The sequence below is a fragment of the Toxorhynchites rutilus genome, chromosome 2, assembly GCF_029784135.1.
Source record: "Toxorhynchites rutilus septentrionalis strain SRP chromosome 2, ASM2978413v1, whole genome shotgun sequence".
Taxonomy (NCBI): domain Eukaryota; kingdom Metazoa; phylum Arthropoda; class Insecta; order Diptera; family Culicidae; genus Toxorhynchites; species Toxorhynchites rutilus.
Genome location: NC_073745.1, coordinates 146822941 through 146842301, shown reverse-complemented (window position 1 = coordinate 146842301; position 19361 = coordinate 146822941). Strand labels below are relative to the sequence as shown.

Sequence of the window (19361 nt, the reverse complement as noted above, 5' to 3'; positions counted from 1 at the left end):
GATCTTCGAAAGACCAAAAGCTCTCTTCCATTTTTTCTGTTCTTTCTATAGGAGTGTCGTCTTTTTTTTAAACAGGGAATATAAATTTAATATTTCTTCAAAATATATATTTTTATAAAGGCTCATATGACGTTAGCCTGACGGGGCCGGGAGTTTGATATTTCGACAATTTTTGCCTTACGACTATGTTAGTAATATGTAACCGATTACTCGAAGTTAGTATTACATTATATTCTCTTATTTGGGATGTTGCAGTATCCAATGGTCTGTGCGTGTGGCCGATACGGAATACTTTTCTATTGGGGTGCAGCTGACCATTGGCCAGCAACGCCCCCCTAGTCTGCACCCTATATCATTCGTGCTGCATCTCTATTGACTCGAGAAATCCAGGGTTGAATGGTCACTGGCCGGCACAATCTTCAGCTCGTGTAGAGTTGTCATGAGTGGTACAATCTTTGGCTATTGTTAAATGATCAGAGGCCTGAACAACCTTCGTCTCGTGTATCTATAAAGAGTATGTGTATGTATTGCCATGGCCAAATAGAAGTTTATCGATCGGATAGGAGGGATATGATACAGGGATACAACGGAGGAAACATCATTAAACGTTGACATCGGTGTTTCTGAGGAACAGTTATAGATAGCAGAAGATCAGGATCACGGCTACCTAAGATATCCCGGACGGGGATATCCGATAGTCTGCTCAATACTCTGGAGAGCTGAGAGCGAGCAGCATGGAACCGCATACACGACCAGACAACATGCTCGACGTCGTGGTAGTCATCGCCACAATCGCATAAATTGAACATAAGCCGAGATATCGCGCGTTGAGATCTTAGGGATAATCGTGTGTACCCAACGACCGAACTCATCTTCACTCCACATGCGCTGCCAACTAATGAATGTATACTGATGTGCATTTTGTTTTGTTCCTCAGCATTAAGGCCACACCAAATTTAGATGTACAGAAAAAAAAACTTTTTCCAGGGCATTCATCTTGTGCCGTCAGGGAGTTGTTTTATTGACAGAGTTAATTGAAGAAACATTATTAATAATTCATCAACTGGTATCTGCCCAGAACTCAACTGACAACGATCACATAAAAACCAATCGTGCCATACGTCTGTTATTTAGTCGAAGCCGATTCTTGATGTTGGCGCCAGTTCTAAAAAAACAACCTTTCGTATGGAATTGATGTCAACATCTAGTTCAGTTATCCTATGAGCCACTGGTTACAGTAGGTGGTCTTTGGTAAGATTAAAATCAATGTATACTGAAAACAAATCTACAAAAAGTTTTTTTAAATCGAAAAAATCGAAAGCAAAAAAACACGATTTGCTCGATTTTCTGGTGATCGATCCAAAAAATCGGAAATTGGAATGGAAAATCTTCTAAAAAATCGATGCAAGATCGCCCAATCCTAATTGTAAATCTAACGTTGATTCGTCTATTTCAGAATTTTAAAAATAATGTGATATACGGAAAAAGCGTTATGATTTCTTATCGAAAATGCGATATTTTGTGTGTGGTTGGTGTTGAGCTTTGTACGCTGCCGACATGCTGGGCCTGATTCTCCAGCGCGAATGGAATGTGACAACAATGAACTCCTCAAAGTCACATGACCCAGGTCACCGTATCGCTGAAGGCGATTGCCCTGACGTGAGAGGTTCATTTTGGAGTAAAATACTCAATGAATTACAAATGGTGCAGTGTTCATTGAAATATATGTCAAAGCTTGTGTTTTTTGCAAAGGCTTTATGTATTCAATGTGTTTCATGAATATATATTTCTTTTGTTTTAAAAATTTTCATTCCTTGTTACAAATATGTACAGAAAATAATTCCGTTAATCTTTATCAATGTTTTCCTCTTATAATTGATGAAAAATAATATCACTGGGATAAGAAGATAAAAAAATATATTTTCAAATCGGTTTTTTTTCATAGCCCCTTTGCATTAATATTATCGATGTTATTTCAATTGTTTTGATTCTGTATCCGTGTTTTGATTCTGCATTCGTGTTTTGATTTAGTGTCTGGTGCTAATTCCGTAATATTTCCGCTAAAAGTTTGGTGAAAAGGTTTTTAATTTTATAGTCTCCTCACATAAAAGCCATGCAGGTAAGATATATTTATTATCGCATTTAATAAAATTCCAAAAGCTGAATTTTATCCATAGATAATGAGCAGTTTCGCCTTTTGGATAGATGATGACATGCAGCTGAAGGAGATCGCCAACTCAACAAAGAGAATAAGCCAGCAGACAAGAAAATTACCATCTCAAGTTTGCCATGTCCCAGCTGATCACGAAGGATCTTCAGCCTGCCTTCATCGAGCATAACGTACTAAACGTTTTGACGGATTAATAAGCTCCGTTACGGAACAAATCGTTGCCTTGTTTGCAGATTCGAGAATCTATTCTGGAACTTCTTTTCGATGTAAGATTGTCGGAGAGATTGCAGTGTTTAGACTACCATTAACTAATGTTTGGATTTCAGTTTCCTTGTATTGAAAAGTCCTATCTCAAATAACCGGGAAGGTGTCCCTCTAAAAGCAACCTCGAGAATCCAAACTAAACCGATAGCGCGCTGGAAAGTTGATATCCGAATGGGCTCGACCTATATTCAACCTGAGCACCGATTTCAAAGCGATATCACGTGAGGAACGCCAGGAACGAGACTTGCAGCAGATGTCCAAAAAACGCAAAACCTCGCCGGACCCACAGGGTCAGAGCAGTACCAGCAAAAAGGGCTTACCGTTCACTGAGGCTGATAAGTAAGAATTATGATGATAGGAAGCAACTTCTTTATTATAATCAAATACGTTCATTTATAGGGGTGTATTACGATCCGGAAGTAAAGGATGGGTAAAATGGGCTCGCGTTCCCATGCCTTCGGGTAAGGAGTACATTGTTCGGCCAAAATCAACAAGTGATATTGATATGAGTCGGGTAATTATTCCTACATCTTTGAAGCTGCAGTTCCAGAGAAAAAACAGGAAGTGGGTTATATCTATGGTATAACCGCAAGGGTGACGTAGTACTATCGTTGATTGTATGAAGTTGAATCTGAATTCATTCTGAATGAATGAATATTTGGAGAACTTCGAAAACGAGAGCGTTACGTTGGAGGCACAAGGTTTTATGCATCCAATATTGGATACGGAAATATCCTACTGATGGGGAAGAATAATCTTCAGAAGCTATCCTGTTGATTGCGATTGATTGAAAAATCACAAAACCTAATGTATTTGGTCACAGTGTTACATGGATAGAAAACATTAAAATAAACTCTTTCATATGAATGTAATTTTAAATTCCCAGAGGAACTGGCAGATTATTTTCAGTAACGATTAGATATTTCCACATTTTCCTTGATACTGGAAGCCCACCAGTGGTTAATAACTCGATAACCATCTGTTAATAGCATTTGATTGAAACATATTTGGTCACAGTGTTACATGAATAGAAAACATTCAAATAAACTCTTTCACATGAATGTATTTTTAAATTCCTAGAGGAACTGGCAGATTATTTTCCGGATCTTTCTCGATCCAAACGGAAAGAATTCCGTGCGTGTATGTGTGTGTGTAGCGACTGCTTCGAGATCTTCCCGGGGAACCGTTTATAGCATCACTCTCCTCCTGATGGATTCCCTTCTGGCCTAAGGTGCACAAACAGGCTTTTGGTGACACCGTTCATCCGCGCTTTCATGATAAATGAAGAGCTTCACCACAACAGCGACAACATGCTCCAATCGCTGTTCAATTAGAACTGAGTGGATTTCCGAGCGGCGCTCGCTTATATACCGATTGGTGATTTCAATAGCCTATTTTGAAAGCAAATTTAAGACTATTGAAACAAGTTTTTGGATCAGAAAGTAACAAGTATAGAACGCGTAGACATTTTATCTTTCGAATGAAGTGTTTATCATACCATTTCGTTCAGTTGTTTAGGAGCTATTAACACTCAAAATCTCGGTCTCCGGCGTAACGCTTTCGTTTTCGAAACTTTGATTTTACACCCCGGTATAGAAATGAAAGACGTAGTCCTACGTCAAAAGCCATAAAAGTAAATAATATAAGGATAATAAAATTAGGCTGCAAAAGTGAACTTCGACATTTTTTATATCTCAGAAAATTTGAGGTTCCTAGTCACAATAGATTTTTTTTCCATCCTCCTTATCAACTCCTGAAACTGCTTTCGAATTGTCACACGTAACCTGAAATATATAATTCTATCATAAATGGAGACGCAAATCGCACTCATTTTTTGGCTTCCATTGTTCGTACTAGTCGATAACAAAAGAGGATACGACTTCAAAAGTCACAAAATGACAAGTTTTTTGACTGCAATCGCCTACGAGAATTGAGTGAGTGTTCATGAGAGTTCATTCAAGGTAAAAATCTCACCATAGTCGCCTTCGGAAATTGAGTGAGACATTTTTTCCGAGCTGTCACTTCTCATTCGCGCATCAGAATCAGCCCCGCTTTCTCTAGACTGGACTCCGGGATCTTTAAGCGACACGTCGTATTGGTAGTTTATTTGGAAGTTGTGTGTTGTCATAAATATAGACGCTCAATGGCGCATCGCATCGTTTTTGTCGTTGTAATAGACAGTTACCTTTGTTTTTTGGAATAAAATAAATGAAGCACTTGGGATGAATTTGGTTTACAGATTCAATCGCTGGCTGACAATTAGCTTCGTCTTCGTTTACACGAAAAAGCGGCGATGTTTGCGCTAGATTGTGATTACAAAGCGATAGATCGCGACAGTTGGATGTTATAGCAAGTATTGTTAGCACACGCGGCGTGACGTAATTGCGGGGCTGTTGGGGTCGTATGTAGATGGGCAAATCGTTCATGAACTGTTCAAAAGAACTAGTTCATCAAAAAGAGTGAACGAACGGTCGTTCTTTTTTAAGTGCGATACACATACAACGTCACGTCACCATAAAGAAATGAAACATCAAATATTTCCCAATGTAAATCGTATGGTCGCATTCAGATACACCATCAACAGCAACTTCGACGTCGGCAAAATAAATCCAAGAGAATAGTTGACGGGACGTAGACGGTGACGTTGTATGTGTTTCACACTTTATTCGTGTAAGTTGCGCAAATGATAGAATAGTGTTCCCTTACCGTGTAATACCTTTTATTCGAGTGATGATAGGATACCCAATTATTATTACCAAAACTGGTTTCCTATTCTAAGATTTCATTTATTAGAATTTAAGTATTCACAATATTCTGTTTTTCTTCATTATTTTTCTAGCACATGGAAGTAAACAATTCATTTGTTTTATATATTATTCAAGTTAATTGATTCAGCCAATAAAAATAATGTAGTCATTTTAAAGATATTCTTCAAGAAGTGAATCTTATTTATTCTTGTAATTTTATCACTCCTCTCAATTTGACACAATCATTATTTGTTTTTCAAACGAGTCTTAAGCCATAGTTTCAAGTTACTTAATAAACTTACTTTTACTAGTTAATAATTAATGGACATTGAAGATATTTCACGAGAAATTGTGCAAAAACTACTGTTTTTAATTCATATCACACTTTTCATAGATGTATATCCGATAGTATAGAACGTACAACAAGTATTTTAAAAATCACTGAATACAAATGTGTATGTGTATGTATATTTTATAAGTATAGGATATAAATACTTTAATTATCTTTTAAATCTAAATTCTGGTCAAACATTTTGAGAAGTTCTTCGTTCGGGTTTATAATGGAAACATCATTAACTATAAAATCGCTATCGTTCATTTTGATTTTCTTCATGAATTTGGTAAGATTACTTTCGTCCTTACATTTAACTTCAGAGATGCCCTCAGAGTTAACATCAGATTCCCCATTATGATCTATCATAATTTCATTCAATCCCCCGTGTACAGATTCCATTTTCGGTGTATGACCCGAAGCACATGAACCATCTTCCGGATCATTTTCCGCAGAGTGTTGAATATTCAATTGTTCGACAAGTGTATCGATTTCATGACTGCTCGAAGCTTCCTGCTCCAAATCTGTTTTATTCTTTTCCAAATGGCTCATTTGACCCTTCAATACCTGGAGGTTCGCTGTTTTAGAATAGATATTCTCTCCAATGTTATCAATATAATAATTATAGAAAATATTATTATGCAATTCAGCCTCGAACTCCCCATCATGTCTCTGCAGACCCATCCGAATCAGAATAGAAATTTTAGTTGTGTAGGGTTTGAGCCACTTGTATACTCTCCGATGGATAATTGTCTGATCGTCTTCACAAAGTGGTTCCCACATTTCAATTAGCGACTTTTTCACGTTGTCGATCAATATTTGTTTCCGCATTTCCGGAATAAGTCGGCCAATTCCATCGAGATGGCGGAAGGTTAGATCCATTAAAACTTGAGTTTTTTTGTACGTTAGATACATTTGCCACTTGAAAATCATTACCATCAGGTCCCACAATTTATCCATTGAGCTAACGTCGAGGCGCATGAGAGAGCAGCAGGCAATATCCGTAAGCAGTATCCTGGTTTGTTGTGCTGTTAGCATATTATGCTGATATGCTGTTGATATGTAATGAAGAAACTTCGGATCCAACAACACTTCGGTTATCTCTCGCAGAACTATTGGGGAAGAGAGAGAGAGAGTAAAAAAAAAAGAGAGAGAGAGCTATTAAAATTTTTGTACACGAAATCACTTCTGCTCCATCTTGTATTATGTGTTCAAATATGACTTCAAGAATCTGTAATATCTGGCGGATGTCGTACTGTTTGCATTATGTTGAAATTCGCAACAAATATATCTAAAAAGCGTTCGCTCCAGGGTCTGAACGTAATGCTTGTAACTTGATTGATGTATAAATAATCTTCATTTTTATCGCATTCAAATTTTATTTCGTAATACACCATTTGCGTAATGTTTTACTGTATTATTTATTCCTAAAGATATGTGCAGCTGATAGTCATAGTTTGCTAGTCGAAGCTTAAAAAGAATGTACTCCATCGGTAAGCATGAGTGAAAAGTTGGTTTGAACAATTCAGAAGCAATGATTTCTATTTAGATGATAAGGAATTCATCGAAGAAAAATTTGCAAGACACACAATTGGAAGCACCTTACTAACGAAACTATTAAACTATCAATGGTATTGTTAGAGTTTCACAATTGCATAGCAAATGTTCGAAGATTCACTCTATGCATCACAAAAGCTACATATATCATCTTGTACCAAACCTATGCATCTTGCAAGTTCATCTGCTAGTTCTTTTCTCTCTCTACCGCAATGGCCAGGAATCGAGTACAGTTTTACCAAACTCGCCTTTCTTAGTTAGATTAAAAAAAGGAAATTAGCATGTCTATATTTTCTTTTGAGACAGAAATTTCTTCATTCTATTGTTTAAATTTTTATTCTGATGCCATACTCTTCAGCACCTGTTCTCATACCCATTTTCGACCCAATTGAACATTAAATATTTCGAACACTGAGACCACCTTCATCCCATACTGAACGTGAAGTTTCGATTACCCTGTATGGAATGTCACAGTAAGTTTTATGTCCCATCTAATCACTGTCCATTTCTGAGGTTCGGGTAAGAGATTGAGGATGCTCAAGTGGCCAGTTTTGTTCCCGTCTAGTATTTTCTTCCATTGTGCTTTCATTGAGCTTTAAAGCGCTTTTCTTAACCTCTAGCTGAAAATGTTGGTTCAAGGTAACAGGTGAAGGATAGCCTCTAATGCTTTTGGATGTGTCCTTCACATTGCTCCAGTAATAGTCATTGGAATTTGTTTAGCTTTTTAGAAGTTATAGTCTTCTTAGTTTTTGACCATCATACTGATGATGAATTGGCTATGTTAGGCCGCATAATGGCAGTGTAGATATACATAACAATCTTTGGTTTAATGCTCCATATCTTCCAGTTTAACACATGCCAATATTGGCCTTACTGATGATTGAATCTAAAGGTGCATTTCATTTTAGTTTAGCATTATCTAGATATTTAACTGAGACTGCGTTTTATTTCCTCTTCCCCCATCTTCACTTCAGATGCTGGTTCTTCTTTTGGGTGAAAGAAACAACTATAGTCTTTGAGGGATTTATACACAAACCTTCTGTGATAATCCAAGGTTTTGTAAGGTTCAATGCAATTTGCATTCTGCTCGATATCATGTAATCGAACTTCCACGTTCCATTATGGCCAGCAAGCATGAACCTGTTTGAGTACCTAATGTTCTTCCTATGTGGACCAAACTCTCTTGAAATAGAGCTAGATCCACAGCGTCTTTGATGAAACTCTTAGATAGCACGCTCGACGCTGAGCGTAACGGAGGTTAATTTACAGAACCTAAGTGTTTTGCACTAGTAGGATTGTCTGCTCGCTTTGTTCGTTAGGAAGGAATCTCATCATTTTGATAAAACATGATCCAGGTTCCTATACCTCTTGCCGCTAAGTTGATACCGCTTGGCCCATGAAATTCCAAATTGCCCCCCTTGCCGGTAGTTGCGGATTCGATTCACGCTCTGGTCGGCAGATTTTTCATCATATCAATTTTATCCGACTTGCACTGGTACACATGTACTCTCGAACTTTACCACTCACAGACTACAGTTCGGGCGTGTTATTTGACATTGAAATTGGCATGGAAGTAGTAAGCAAGAGATAACTACATTGTGGAGGTGATCTACGTCACCATCGCCATCCCGTCAACTATTATCTTATCTTATCTTATCTTGCCGACGTCGAAGTTGCTGTTGATGGTGTATGTGAACATACCACTTTTCATGGGAAAATATTTGATGTTTCATTCATTTACATTGACGGAACGTTGTATGTGTAGCGCCCTTTAGACCAAAATTCGTTCATCAATATTTTGGCGTTAATACAAAAGGTACAATGATTGAACAATTAAATGATTTCACGAATAAAATAGGAATGTGTGTGTACTGAGTACTAGAATTTCTGAGTTTCTCGTGTAAAAGTCAAATAACTTACCGCATATCTTGTAACAACGTGTTCACACAGAATGTAACTGAAAACTTTAAGTCATTTTCTAATCGTAGACAAAAGCTGGATCCGTTTGAAGGTTCCCATTCATGCAACGAACGGCCCTTTCTGGCCCATTTGAAGTAGCGCAAGAGCTAAATTCACGGACTTTTGAACAATTGAAAGAAATTAAAAGAAACTTAACTCACGAACACTTGTTCCTAACAATCAGTCCTACGTCAAACTTCCGTCGGTGCACTTCGATACATACTCTTGGTACTTACGTATTAGTGTCACCGGAGACGAAATTCACTAGATAGCCATTTTATTTTTCGCATGGACACTCAGTTATCTTTTGTATTGTTTTGTTGTTTTATGGTGCTACGAAAATGCGATATTTACGTATGAACGCCGCCGGAGCGTCACTAATATTTCAAAGCAAAAATTAACCATACTGAACGTGAAGGTTCGATTACCCTGTATGGAATGTCACAGTAAGTTTTATGTCCCATCTAATCACTGTCCATTTCTGAGGTTCGGGTAAGAGATTGAGGATGCTCAAGTGGCCAGTTTTGTTCCCGTCTAGTATTTTCTTCCATTGTGCTTTCATTGAGCTTTAAAGCGCTTTTCTTAACCTCTAGCTGAAAATTTTGGTTCAAGGTAACAGGTGAAGGATAGCCTCTAATGCTTTTGGATGTGTCCTTCACATTGCTCCAGTAATAGTCATTGGAATTTGTTTAGCTTTTTAGAAGTTATAGTCTTCTTAGTTTTTGACCATCATACTGATGATGAATTGGCTATGTTAGGCCGCATAATGGCAGTGTAGATATACATAACAATCTTTGGTTTAATGCTCCATATCTTCCAGTTTAACACATGCCAATATTGGCCTTACTGATGATTGAATCTAAAGGTGCATTTCATTTTAGTTTAGCATTATCTAGATATTTAACTGAGACTGCGTTTTATTTCCTCTTCCCCCATCTTCACTTCAGATGCTGGTTCTTCTTTTGGGTGAAAGAAACAACTATAGTCTTTGAGGGATTTATACATAAACCTTCTGTGATAATCCAAGGTTTTGTAAGGTTCAATGCAATTTGCATCCTGCTCGATATCATGTAATCGAACTTCCACGTTCCATTATGGCCAGCAAGCATGAACCTGTTTGAGTACCTAATGTTCTTCCTATGTGGACCAAACTCTCTTGAAATAGAGCTAGATCCACAGCGTCTTTGATGAAACTCTTAGATAGCACGCTCGACGCTGAGCGTAACGGAGGTTAATTTACAGAACCTAAGTGTTTTGCACTAGTAGGATTGTCTGCTCGCTTTGTTCGTTAGGAAGGAATCTCATCATTTTGATAAAACATGATCCAGGTTCCTATACCTCTTGCCGCTAAGTTGATACCGCTTGGCCCATGAAATTCCAAATTGCCCCCCTTGCCGGTAGTTGCGGATTCGATTCACGCTCTGGTCGGCAGATTTTTCATCATATCAATTTTATCCGACTTGCACTGGTACACATGTACTCTCGAACTTTACCACTCACAGACTACAGTTCGGGCGTGTTATTTGACATTGAAATTGGCATGGAAGTAGTAAGCAAGAGATAACTACATTGTGGAGGTGATCTACGTCACCATCGCCATCCCGTCAACTATTATCTTATCTTATCTTATCTTGCCGACGTCGAAGTTGCTGTTGATGGTGTATGTGAACATACCACTTTTCATGGGAAAATATTTGATGTTTCATTCATTTACATTGACGGAACGTTGTATGTGTAGCGCCCTTTAGACCAAAATTCGTTCATCAATATTTTGGCGTTAATACAAAAGGTACAATGATTGAACAATTAAATGATTTCACGAATAAAATAGGAATGTGTGTGTACTGAGTACTAGAATTTCTGAGTTTCTCGTGTAAAAGTCAAATAACTTACCGCATATCTTGTAACAACGTGTTCACACAGAATGTAACTGAAAACTTTAAGTCATTTTCTAATCGTAGACAAAAGCTGGATCCGTTTGAAGGTTCCCATTCATGCAACGAACGGCCCTTTCTGGCCCATTTGAAGTAGCGCAAGAGCTAAATTCACGGACTTTTGAACAATTGAAAGAAATTAAAAGAAACTTAACTCACGAACACTTGTTCCTAACAATCAGTCCTACGTCAAACTTCCGTCGGTGCACTTCGATACATACTCTTGGTACTTACGTATTAGTGTCACCGGAGACGAAATTCACTAGATAGCCATTTTATTTTTCGCATGGACACTCAGTTATCTTTTGTATTGTTTTGTTGTTTTATGGTGCTACGAAAATGCGATATTTACGTATGAACGCCGCCGGAGCGTCACTAATATTTCAAAGCAAAAATTAACCGGGAAAACGTAATGCACTAGGCAAACGAATGCCGTCCGACCAAACTGTCGTCTCATATGTTTTCAAATAACCGGGTAATCGGAGGAACACATGTTTGCTTGCGAGAGACCGCCGCTTCCGACGGAGCGTCGGCGGTCAAATCGGATTCCCTCACCTCGATAGATGGAGACTTCGTCGCCATTACATTGACCTTAGAATAAATTTTAATGAAAATTCATAATGAAAATTGCGCTCTGGTGGCCTTCATACGTGGAAACCGCAAATTCCAAACACGAATTTTTGCGACGCTAAAAAATAACACTGCAAACAACAAGGCAACCAAACACTCTTGAAATAGAGCTAGATCCACAGCGTCTTTGATGAAACTCTTAGATAGCACGCTCGATGCTGAGCGTAATGGAGGTTAGTTTACAGAACCTAAGTGTTTTGCACTAGTAAGATTGTCTGCTCGCTTTGTTCGTTAGGAAGGAATCTCATCATTTTGATAAAACATGATCAAGGTTCCTATACCTCTTGCGATAGTCGCTAAGTTGATACCTATTGGCCCATGAAATTCCAAATTACCCTCCTTGCCGGTAGTTGCGGCCAATGTGATAAGCGTGAATCGAATTTGCAAATAACAAGGCAACAAGAATACAAAAGATAACTGAGTGCCCATGCGAACAATAAAATTGCTATCTATTGAATTTCGACTCCGGTGACGCTTATACGTGGGCAAACCGTTCACGAAAGAACTAGTTCGCCAAAAACAGTGAACAAAAGAGCGTTCTGAGAACGGTAGTTCATCACATGAACGCCAAGCGAACGGTTTGGCTTTCTCGTCAAAAAACTGGGCATGGTGCTTTTCATGTTATTCAGTGCGACTAAGTTCTCACAGGAACATGAGCAAATAATAATCTGAAGGTGCAATGTCTGGTGAGTACTGCGGGTGGAGTAACACATCCCAGCAATACTAAAAACAAATTCATCCGAATTGTCAAAGAGGAATTAGGTTTGAAATTGCCCTGGAGGAACGCAGTGCTTATCATATTGGCTAATCATGGCCTTAAAATCACCTCAGAAAAGCTCTGGATCGCCTACTTAATTTTTTTCAGTTGTGAGCAGTACTTTTTGGGATTTATTGACGGATTGCAATGATATGGAATTCCTTTCCAATCCCACCGAACACAGAGCATAACTTTTTATCGGGTGAGAGAGGGTTCTTCACGCTTGCCCAAGATTTTTTTCAATTCAACATTGTTGTAAATGATTTGATTTTCATCATACGTCACGATTTACAATATATAGCGTCTTTGAAGCGCATCGCAGATGGATATGCGTTGTTTTTCAGTCAAATAATATGTTAGCCATATATTGTAGCATGTTACGTAACCAAGCTTGGCCAGGTGCTCATGAACGATGGGTTCATATAACTGTAGTGAATCTGCTAATTGATGTATCGGATACCGAGGATTATTCTTGATCTCAATAAGATTCTGGTTATGTGTGAATTAGAATTGTCATCAGTGGGGGCACGAGCTTTCCAGACGACCCAATGGAAGCGTATCGCAAAAATGATCACATTTCAATATGGAAGAGTATCGCTTGCAAAAACTCATCACCAGAGATACGGCCGGTGTAGCCATTCTTGTTCATCTTCCATTTTTGCATAACTGTGGGAGTTCTCGAAAAATAGAAATGGATCAGTTTCTGCGTCTAAGAAAAAAATGTCGCGCTTGTTAATATTAAAAAATACTAACATTTTTTCATCGTGTCTTAATCCTGGCGGAATGCATGTTTCTCTACTACCAATGGGAACAAATTGATCGTACTTTCAGAAAACACATTTCGGAAAGGAAGCTCAGGCATATGAAAACTATGTGTTTGGGTAGCCTATATTCAATTGATGTCTAGCCCCTGGTTGAAACTAAACAAAAACGAATTCGCTATTCGATTTTACGTAGAGCTGTGACAAACATTCTAGCAGATTTGACATTTACCGCCTAAATTTGAAAGATATATGTGTTGCAATATTCTAAAAACAAACAGGCCAGTCATAAGGCAAAATATAAGGCGCTACAAAAGTGGTAAACATTGAAAATAGTTTCAAACATCAATCTTGTATATGGTCTGTTTCCAGAATAAGCTGCAATGTCTGGACTGGAATCATACGTGAATAACACCGTATCGATCATCACAGCCGATGGTCGCAACTTTGTAGGTACGATGAAAGGATTTGACCAAACAATCAACATTATCCTGGACGAGTCGCATGAACGTGTTTACTCGATGAATGCAGGCATCGAGCAAGTGGTACTTGGATTACACATTATCCGTGGGGATAATGTTGCTGTGATCGGTCAACTGGACGAAAGTATTGATAGCAAGATAGATTTTTCAACCATTCGAGGAATGCCACTCGAACCGGTAGTGCATTAACCATATGGAGAATTATTTATTTTTGAAGCGAAAGAAAATAAAAGTCAGTGTATGAGAAAATATGTTGTTTCATTGAAGTATGTTTTGAAACGATGCAACATTCGGGCTGTCACGTAACACTTTCTCCCATATATCAAAATGTCAATGAAAGACCCCTAGTTTCGATTTAATTTCTAAAAATAAGCTCGCCTAAATGTGACAGGTTGCCTCCGCCGGTCAACTTAAGTCAGCCGGGTGCTATGATTGATGCTAGGATCGTTAGCAAAATCTCAAGCAGAACTGTCAGTGGGATACCCAATTCATATGAAAACAAAGGGAAAATGTCAGTGGGATACCCGATATGTTGGCTCCTGTCAGTTCAATGGGGGTTCTCTAAAGACGTCACCCGGCTGACTTAAGTATTATTTTTTTTTACCAATTTTGAATGCACTCAATAAACAAGTGTACTGCCGAAACTTTTTAGTTTTCTCATAACACTCATTTTTTGCCGTCTAGTTCCTGCGAACCTGGGAAATTTACCTTGTGCGGATTTGTCCAGAGGAATCGTTTGCGCTTTCAAACGTTGATCGATCACGTACAGCATTTCACAACCGAGGTTCAATATAATAAAAAGGTTTGTAATGGCCATTTTGTTCCTAGATTCAAACACTCTCGTCTTACTGAGAGTGATCACAATATGCAATAGTCTATGGAATAGAAAACTACCGGAGGACATGTATACTAGCGAAAACTGACTAAAGAATGTCAGGATAAATATATCCGCCTTCAAAGTTGTGGTATACTTTCCAGTTTGTTTGTGGCAACGGAAACCATGGTGAGCCAAATTGTTGGTATATGCACTCGCCAGGTTATTTTGGTTCCCAAACATGTGGCACAGATTTAAGTATATGTTGTCTAGAAACGGAAATCATTCGTTAATAGTTTCCAATTTAATGCTCGTTGTTTAATTCTTTTATGATAGTAATGTTAAATTCATTTTGCATTAACTTTCAGAATGTTCTCGGACGCATACGATCTATATTCGGCACTTTGGATAAAACTCGTTAAACTTGATATACAAAAAGACGTGGGAGACGAAATACTATCGTGCCGTACGGATAACGAGATAATAAAATACGTTCGACATTTGCTGAATAGCTCAAAATTGCAGGACAGTATCGAACTAAATGGTGACTGCAAGAACGACGTCAAAGCGATTGCTTGTCGGAAAAAGGGCAACGAATATTTTCATCCAAATGTGAAACAATACATAAAAGCAATCGAACGCTATAATGAAAGCATCGCTCTGGCGGAAACAAATTCAGAAACATTGGCTATAGCTTACGCCAACCGATCGGCGGTGTGCTTTGAACTGAAGGAATACAGCGAATGTTTGGAAAACATTGAACTTGCTCGACAAAATGGTTATCCTTCACGTTTGATGGCTAAACTAGCAAAGAGAGAAGCTGACTGTTTGAGCAATCTTAACGATCCTTCCAAACAGCATCCGGGCCAGAGCAAACAAAGAGAAGTAAAGTTGAGTTATAAGCCGAACCCCAACGCTCCCCACATTTCGGACTGTTTAGAACTGATGGAAAATGAGCAGTTTGGTCGGTACATAGTCACAAATCGAAATTTGAGCGCTGGTGATGTGGTCATCGTGGAGAAACCCTTTTCTCGTTTACTAGTCGCGGATTTGAGATATCTAAATTGTGACTATTGTCACAAGGATTCCTTCTTAACTCTGATACCATGCAGAAACTGTTCGGTTACAATGTTTTGTTCTGAGAAATGCAGTGAGAATGCAGATAAAAGTTATCATCGTATTGAATGTCCTATCATCAATGATATGTATAAATTATTCACAAAGGTCATTTTAATGGCTCTCCGAACGACAACAGTGGCCATTAGAACGTTTGATTCCAACTTGGAAGAGCTGCGACTTCATATCGAATCGATAGACGAACTATCTCTGAATCCATTTCAATTAAACTGGAATGCGATTGACCCAAAAGAAATATACAGCACAATCCACATATTAGCAACAAATCAAAAATTACGTACTCCCAGTGATCTAATTCAACGCTCAATATACGCAATCATTATGAGTGATCAGCTATGCAGTAAAACTGAACTGAGCAAGCTCTGCGAAGACAATCAATCGAATCGGGATCTCATCGAATCACTTATCTTCCGGCATGCTCAAACTGCTCCCGTCAACATGCACTCATTGATGTACATGAATTATTGCCCCGAAGCGTATGAACAGTACCAATGTGAATTTCTTGGATGTGGATCGTTCCCAATATTGAGTATGATAAATCATTCGTGTGCGCCAAATGTGGTAAGATTGACCGTATCCGATGGGGCTGTTGTGGCGTTTCTCAATAGGCCCATAGCAAAAGGAGGACAATTGTTCGACAATTATGGGTAATATATGATAACTTACCTCTAGTATTGTGCTCATAATGTTTCTAAATATTTTTCAGCTACCATCACTGCCTCGAAACTCTGCAGGAACGGCAATCTGGGCTCCTCGCCCAGTATTACTTCAAATGTCAATGTGAAGCCTGCAGAAAAAACTACGCCTTGTATTACGATTTGCCAACTGTGAAAATCCCTACCAAAACCAAACATCCGATAAATTTCGACGAGCTGGAACTGCTACGGAAACATGATATGGAAACAGCGTTGAAGAAAATTCCACAATATTGTCGTTTCTTAAACACGTTTGACTCAAACTATCCCAACCATGAGCTCAGCTCAGTCCAGGAGGCCTTATTGAGATGTTACCAAATAGTTTTCTCCACACAATCGAGAAAGTTAAAGTACAGGAATCTTTGCTCTCTATAATTAAATGAAGCTCAATATCATCTTAAAAATTTGTTAACGTTTAGATAGATTTATTATATCGATGTTGATGCCAAGCTGAAAATGCCTAAAACTTTAATAAATATTTTTTCCCAACAAAACCTTGAATATTGAGTGCGTTAGTAACCCCAGTTACGTAATCCTTAAATGCAATCATTTCATGGGCCGGCGCCTTTAGTGTTCCTCTATCAATTAAACCAAACAGTTCTGTAAACATGCTTTCTCGCTCGGGGCTAGTAGCGTTCTCTTTAGTCCACCGGGTCATCCAGAAACCGACGAATCGTAAGTCCTTGAATATCAGTGATGCCGTAGGCACTGTAACCGGCTCCCGGGACATTCCTCCATACGTTACCATGATGCCGTGATTATCCAGATTGCGAGACATTTCCAACGCATTCTTCCCACCGACACAGTTGAGTGCTAGCTTTGGTTTCTTAAATATTCCATCCTTGAATATCTTGGTCGATCTGAGCTCTTCCTCCGTTAATATTTCAGCTGCTCCGAGATTTTTCAAATAATCTCTCAGTTTGCTGAAATCGGGTCTATCCCTCACGATGCCAACACACCGAACATTCCAGTCTCGGCAGAGCTGAATGATTGCCTGTCCGCACGCAGAATTTGCCCCATTTTGTATAACTGTATCTCCCGGCTTTAACGACACAAAATCCTTCAGCATCCTGTATCCAGTGCAAGGATTAACTGTGATTGTGGCAGCCTCTGCAATTCCAATGTTTGGCGGAACCTTCATCAGATTAGCCGCTTTGCACACCGCATGCGATCGCCAGGTTCCTAGACCCGTGGCAAACGGAACAACTCGATCGCCTACTTTGAGACCATTAACTTGGCTTCCGACGGCAGCCACCTCGCCAACGCATTCATTTCCGCCTACCGCTGGGAATTGTGGTTTCACCGGGTACTTGCCTTAAAAATATAACGTCTTATCAAGGCATTCCTGTCCGCAGTTGAAATTACCTTGGATTGTATTAATATCCGCAGGATTGATTGGTGCACAGAGTGTTTTGATAAGAACTTCGTCGCCGGTGGGATCGGAGATTGTTTCCTGCTGAAGTTGAAGAACCTTTGCTGGATCACCGAATTCATGGTATCGCAAAACCGATGCAATCACACTCATTCGACGGCGCGAATGACCGGATATGAGCTTAGTACGTCCAAATAGGAAGGACATGATACACTGAACAACAACGTAATTCGCGATATCGAAGATACAGTGCAAAGTGATTTGACATTTACTACAGGTATGCTGGATTTTTTGTATCGTACACACAATACTCACACAGTTAAATAATCCCTTTTAGGCTGATGCCACATTAGGCGGATTCGCCGCCGCGGATTACGCGAGTAAAACCTCAGCGGAGGATCTACAGTGTATTGTGAATGAGCCATGTCACATAGAGCGGGGCGGTTTTCAAATGAAGAAAATAACCGTCGTGATATCCGCGGCGGCGACTCCGCTTAATGTGACATAAGCCTTATTCTGCGCCACAAGTGACGTGTAGCGAAGATTCTCGAGAGTAATGTGATTTGGGCCATCTCACTTCATTAGCCGCCCGAAATAACGGGGATTTCAATGGGACGATACAAAAGCAGACCGATAGGGACAGCAAACGACGCCATATTTTTCATATTTTTTTGACGCAAAACAGACTTAGTTCCACACAGCTTTCATACATCATTCGAAAATCAACAATTACCGGTATTATGTGCTGCAAGATAAATTTACATTTGAATCACATTCTTTGTAGAGTCCAAAAACGTCTTTCATTGTAGTGGCTTATCACTCAGCGTTTCCTAATATATGAATATAAGCAATTATTGAAACGCTGCTCATATAGTTTCTATTCTCTGTTCACTGCACTGCGATGAACGTAGAGAAGTAATTTCGTTTTTTATGTGGGAATTACTTAAATTTCTGCATTTGAATCTTCAAGTAGATAATGAAACAATCAGATCAGTAGTAAAATATATTAGTCATATAATATTGTTTTTTGGTTCATTCAACGTACTCAACATTTACTCATACCGTTGGTATAAGTAAAAAATCAGACTTTAAATAACCATTCAGTTTAATTTACTTATTTTTATAATAATCAGTTACATAAATAAACAGCCCATTTTAATGTGCGTTATCAATATTAACAATACTTCTACATTCTAAATGGTATGCGGTCGAAAATTTAACGATTTAGATACAGCTGCTGTATAGAAATTTGAAATTGTACTACAAATTCAGCTGTTTAATTTATTTGGCGAACATCTATTTGAATATTTAACCCAAGTTCGATAAAACACATCGATATTTTTTTAAAACTCCACTTTAAAACATCTTTAAGTTGTTTTTTTTTTGTTAATATCTCCAATTTCTTCATATGATTATTATTATAAAAAGAACCTAAGAACCTAAAAGATTATAGGCTCAACGATAGATTTTCGATCGGATAACGTTTTTTTCCGGCGCATTATTTTATCCGACATCCGCTTTGTGAGTGCTCTATGTATATTTCAATGAGACTTCTACTGCCATCTGTAATTCCACGTCACCCTGAATCGTGGCCGGCGAAATGGATTCATTTTTACCTTCCGTGTCGGAGCTATCATAGATTCGCAATAAATTCAGAACACTTTTTCCAGACATTTCACTAAATTTCTTCCAAACCTTTTTGATTTTATCCTACAACAACTGAAACTATCGACGAAGACTTTTTGTTATTA

At 38.6% G+C, this 19361-nt stretch overlaps 4 protein-coding genes and 1 pseudogene across 5 annotated transcripts; 3 read left to right on the top strand and 2 right to left on the bottom strand.

Annotated features, from left to right (window-relative positions):
* The first annotated feature begins 1618 nt into the window (after positions 1–1618).
* On the top strand, positions 1619–5069 carry LOC129766217 (protein IWS1 homolog; annotated as a pseudogene).
* A 73-nt stretch (positions 5070–5142) lies between these two features.
* Positions 5143–14582, bottom strand: LOC129769601 (uncharacterized). The gene is made up of 2 exons (XM_055771973.1): positions 14301–14582; positions 5143–6624 (listed from the first exon to the last, which is right to left on the bottom strand). Exons 1-2 carry the CDS (start codon positions 14494–14496, stop codon positions 5678–5680), a joined length of 1143 nt encoding a protein of 380 aa, XP_055627948.1. The 5' UTR covers positions 14497–14582; the 3' UTR covers positions 5143–5677.
* Positions 13311–13841, top strand: LOC129769603 (U6 snRNA-associated Sm-like protein LSm8). 2 transcript variants are annotated; one of them, XM_055771975.1, is made up of 2 exons: positions 13311–13429; positions 13483–13841. In XM_055771975.1, exon 2 carries the CDS (start codon positions 13494–13496, stop codon positions 13779–13781), a length of 288 nt encoding a protein of 95 aa, XP_055627950.1. In that variant the 5' UTR covers positions 13311–13429; positions 13483–13493; the 3' UTR covers positions 13782–13841. The 2 variants fall into 2 exon arrangements, with proteins under 2 accessions (XP_055627950.1, XP_055627951.1); XM_055771976.1 differs by having other exon boundaries at positions 13315–13426.
* Positions 14057–16732, top strand: LOC129769600 (SET and MYND domain-containing protein 4). The gene is made up of 4 exons (XM_055771972.1): positions 14057–14179; positions 14277–14394; positions 14775–16190; positions 16250–16732. The coding sequence occupies exons 3-4, from the start codon at positions 14776–14778 to the stop codon at positions 16611–16613; spliced, it is 1779 nt and encodes a 592-aa protein (XP_055627947.1). The 5' UTR covers positions 14057–14179; positions 14277–14394; position 14775; the 3' UTR covers positions 16614–16732.
* Positions 16631–18044, bottom strand: LOC129769602 (enoyl-[acyl-carrier-protein] reductase, mitochondrial). Its single transcript, XM_055771974.1, has 3 exons — positions 17926–18044; positions 17604–17881; positions 16631–17552 (listed from the first exon to the last, which is right to left on the bottom strand). The coding sequence occupies exons 1-3, from the start codon at positions 18033–18035 to the stop codon at positions 16699–16701; spliced, it is 1242 nt and encodes a 413-aa protein (XP_055627949.1). The 5' UTR covers positions 18036–18044; the 3' UTR covers positions 16631–16698.
* Between the last annotated feature and the right edge of the window lie 1317 nt (positions 18045–19361).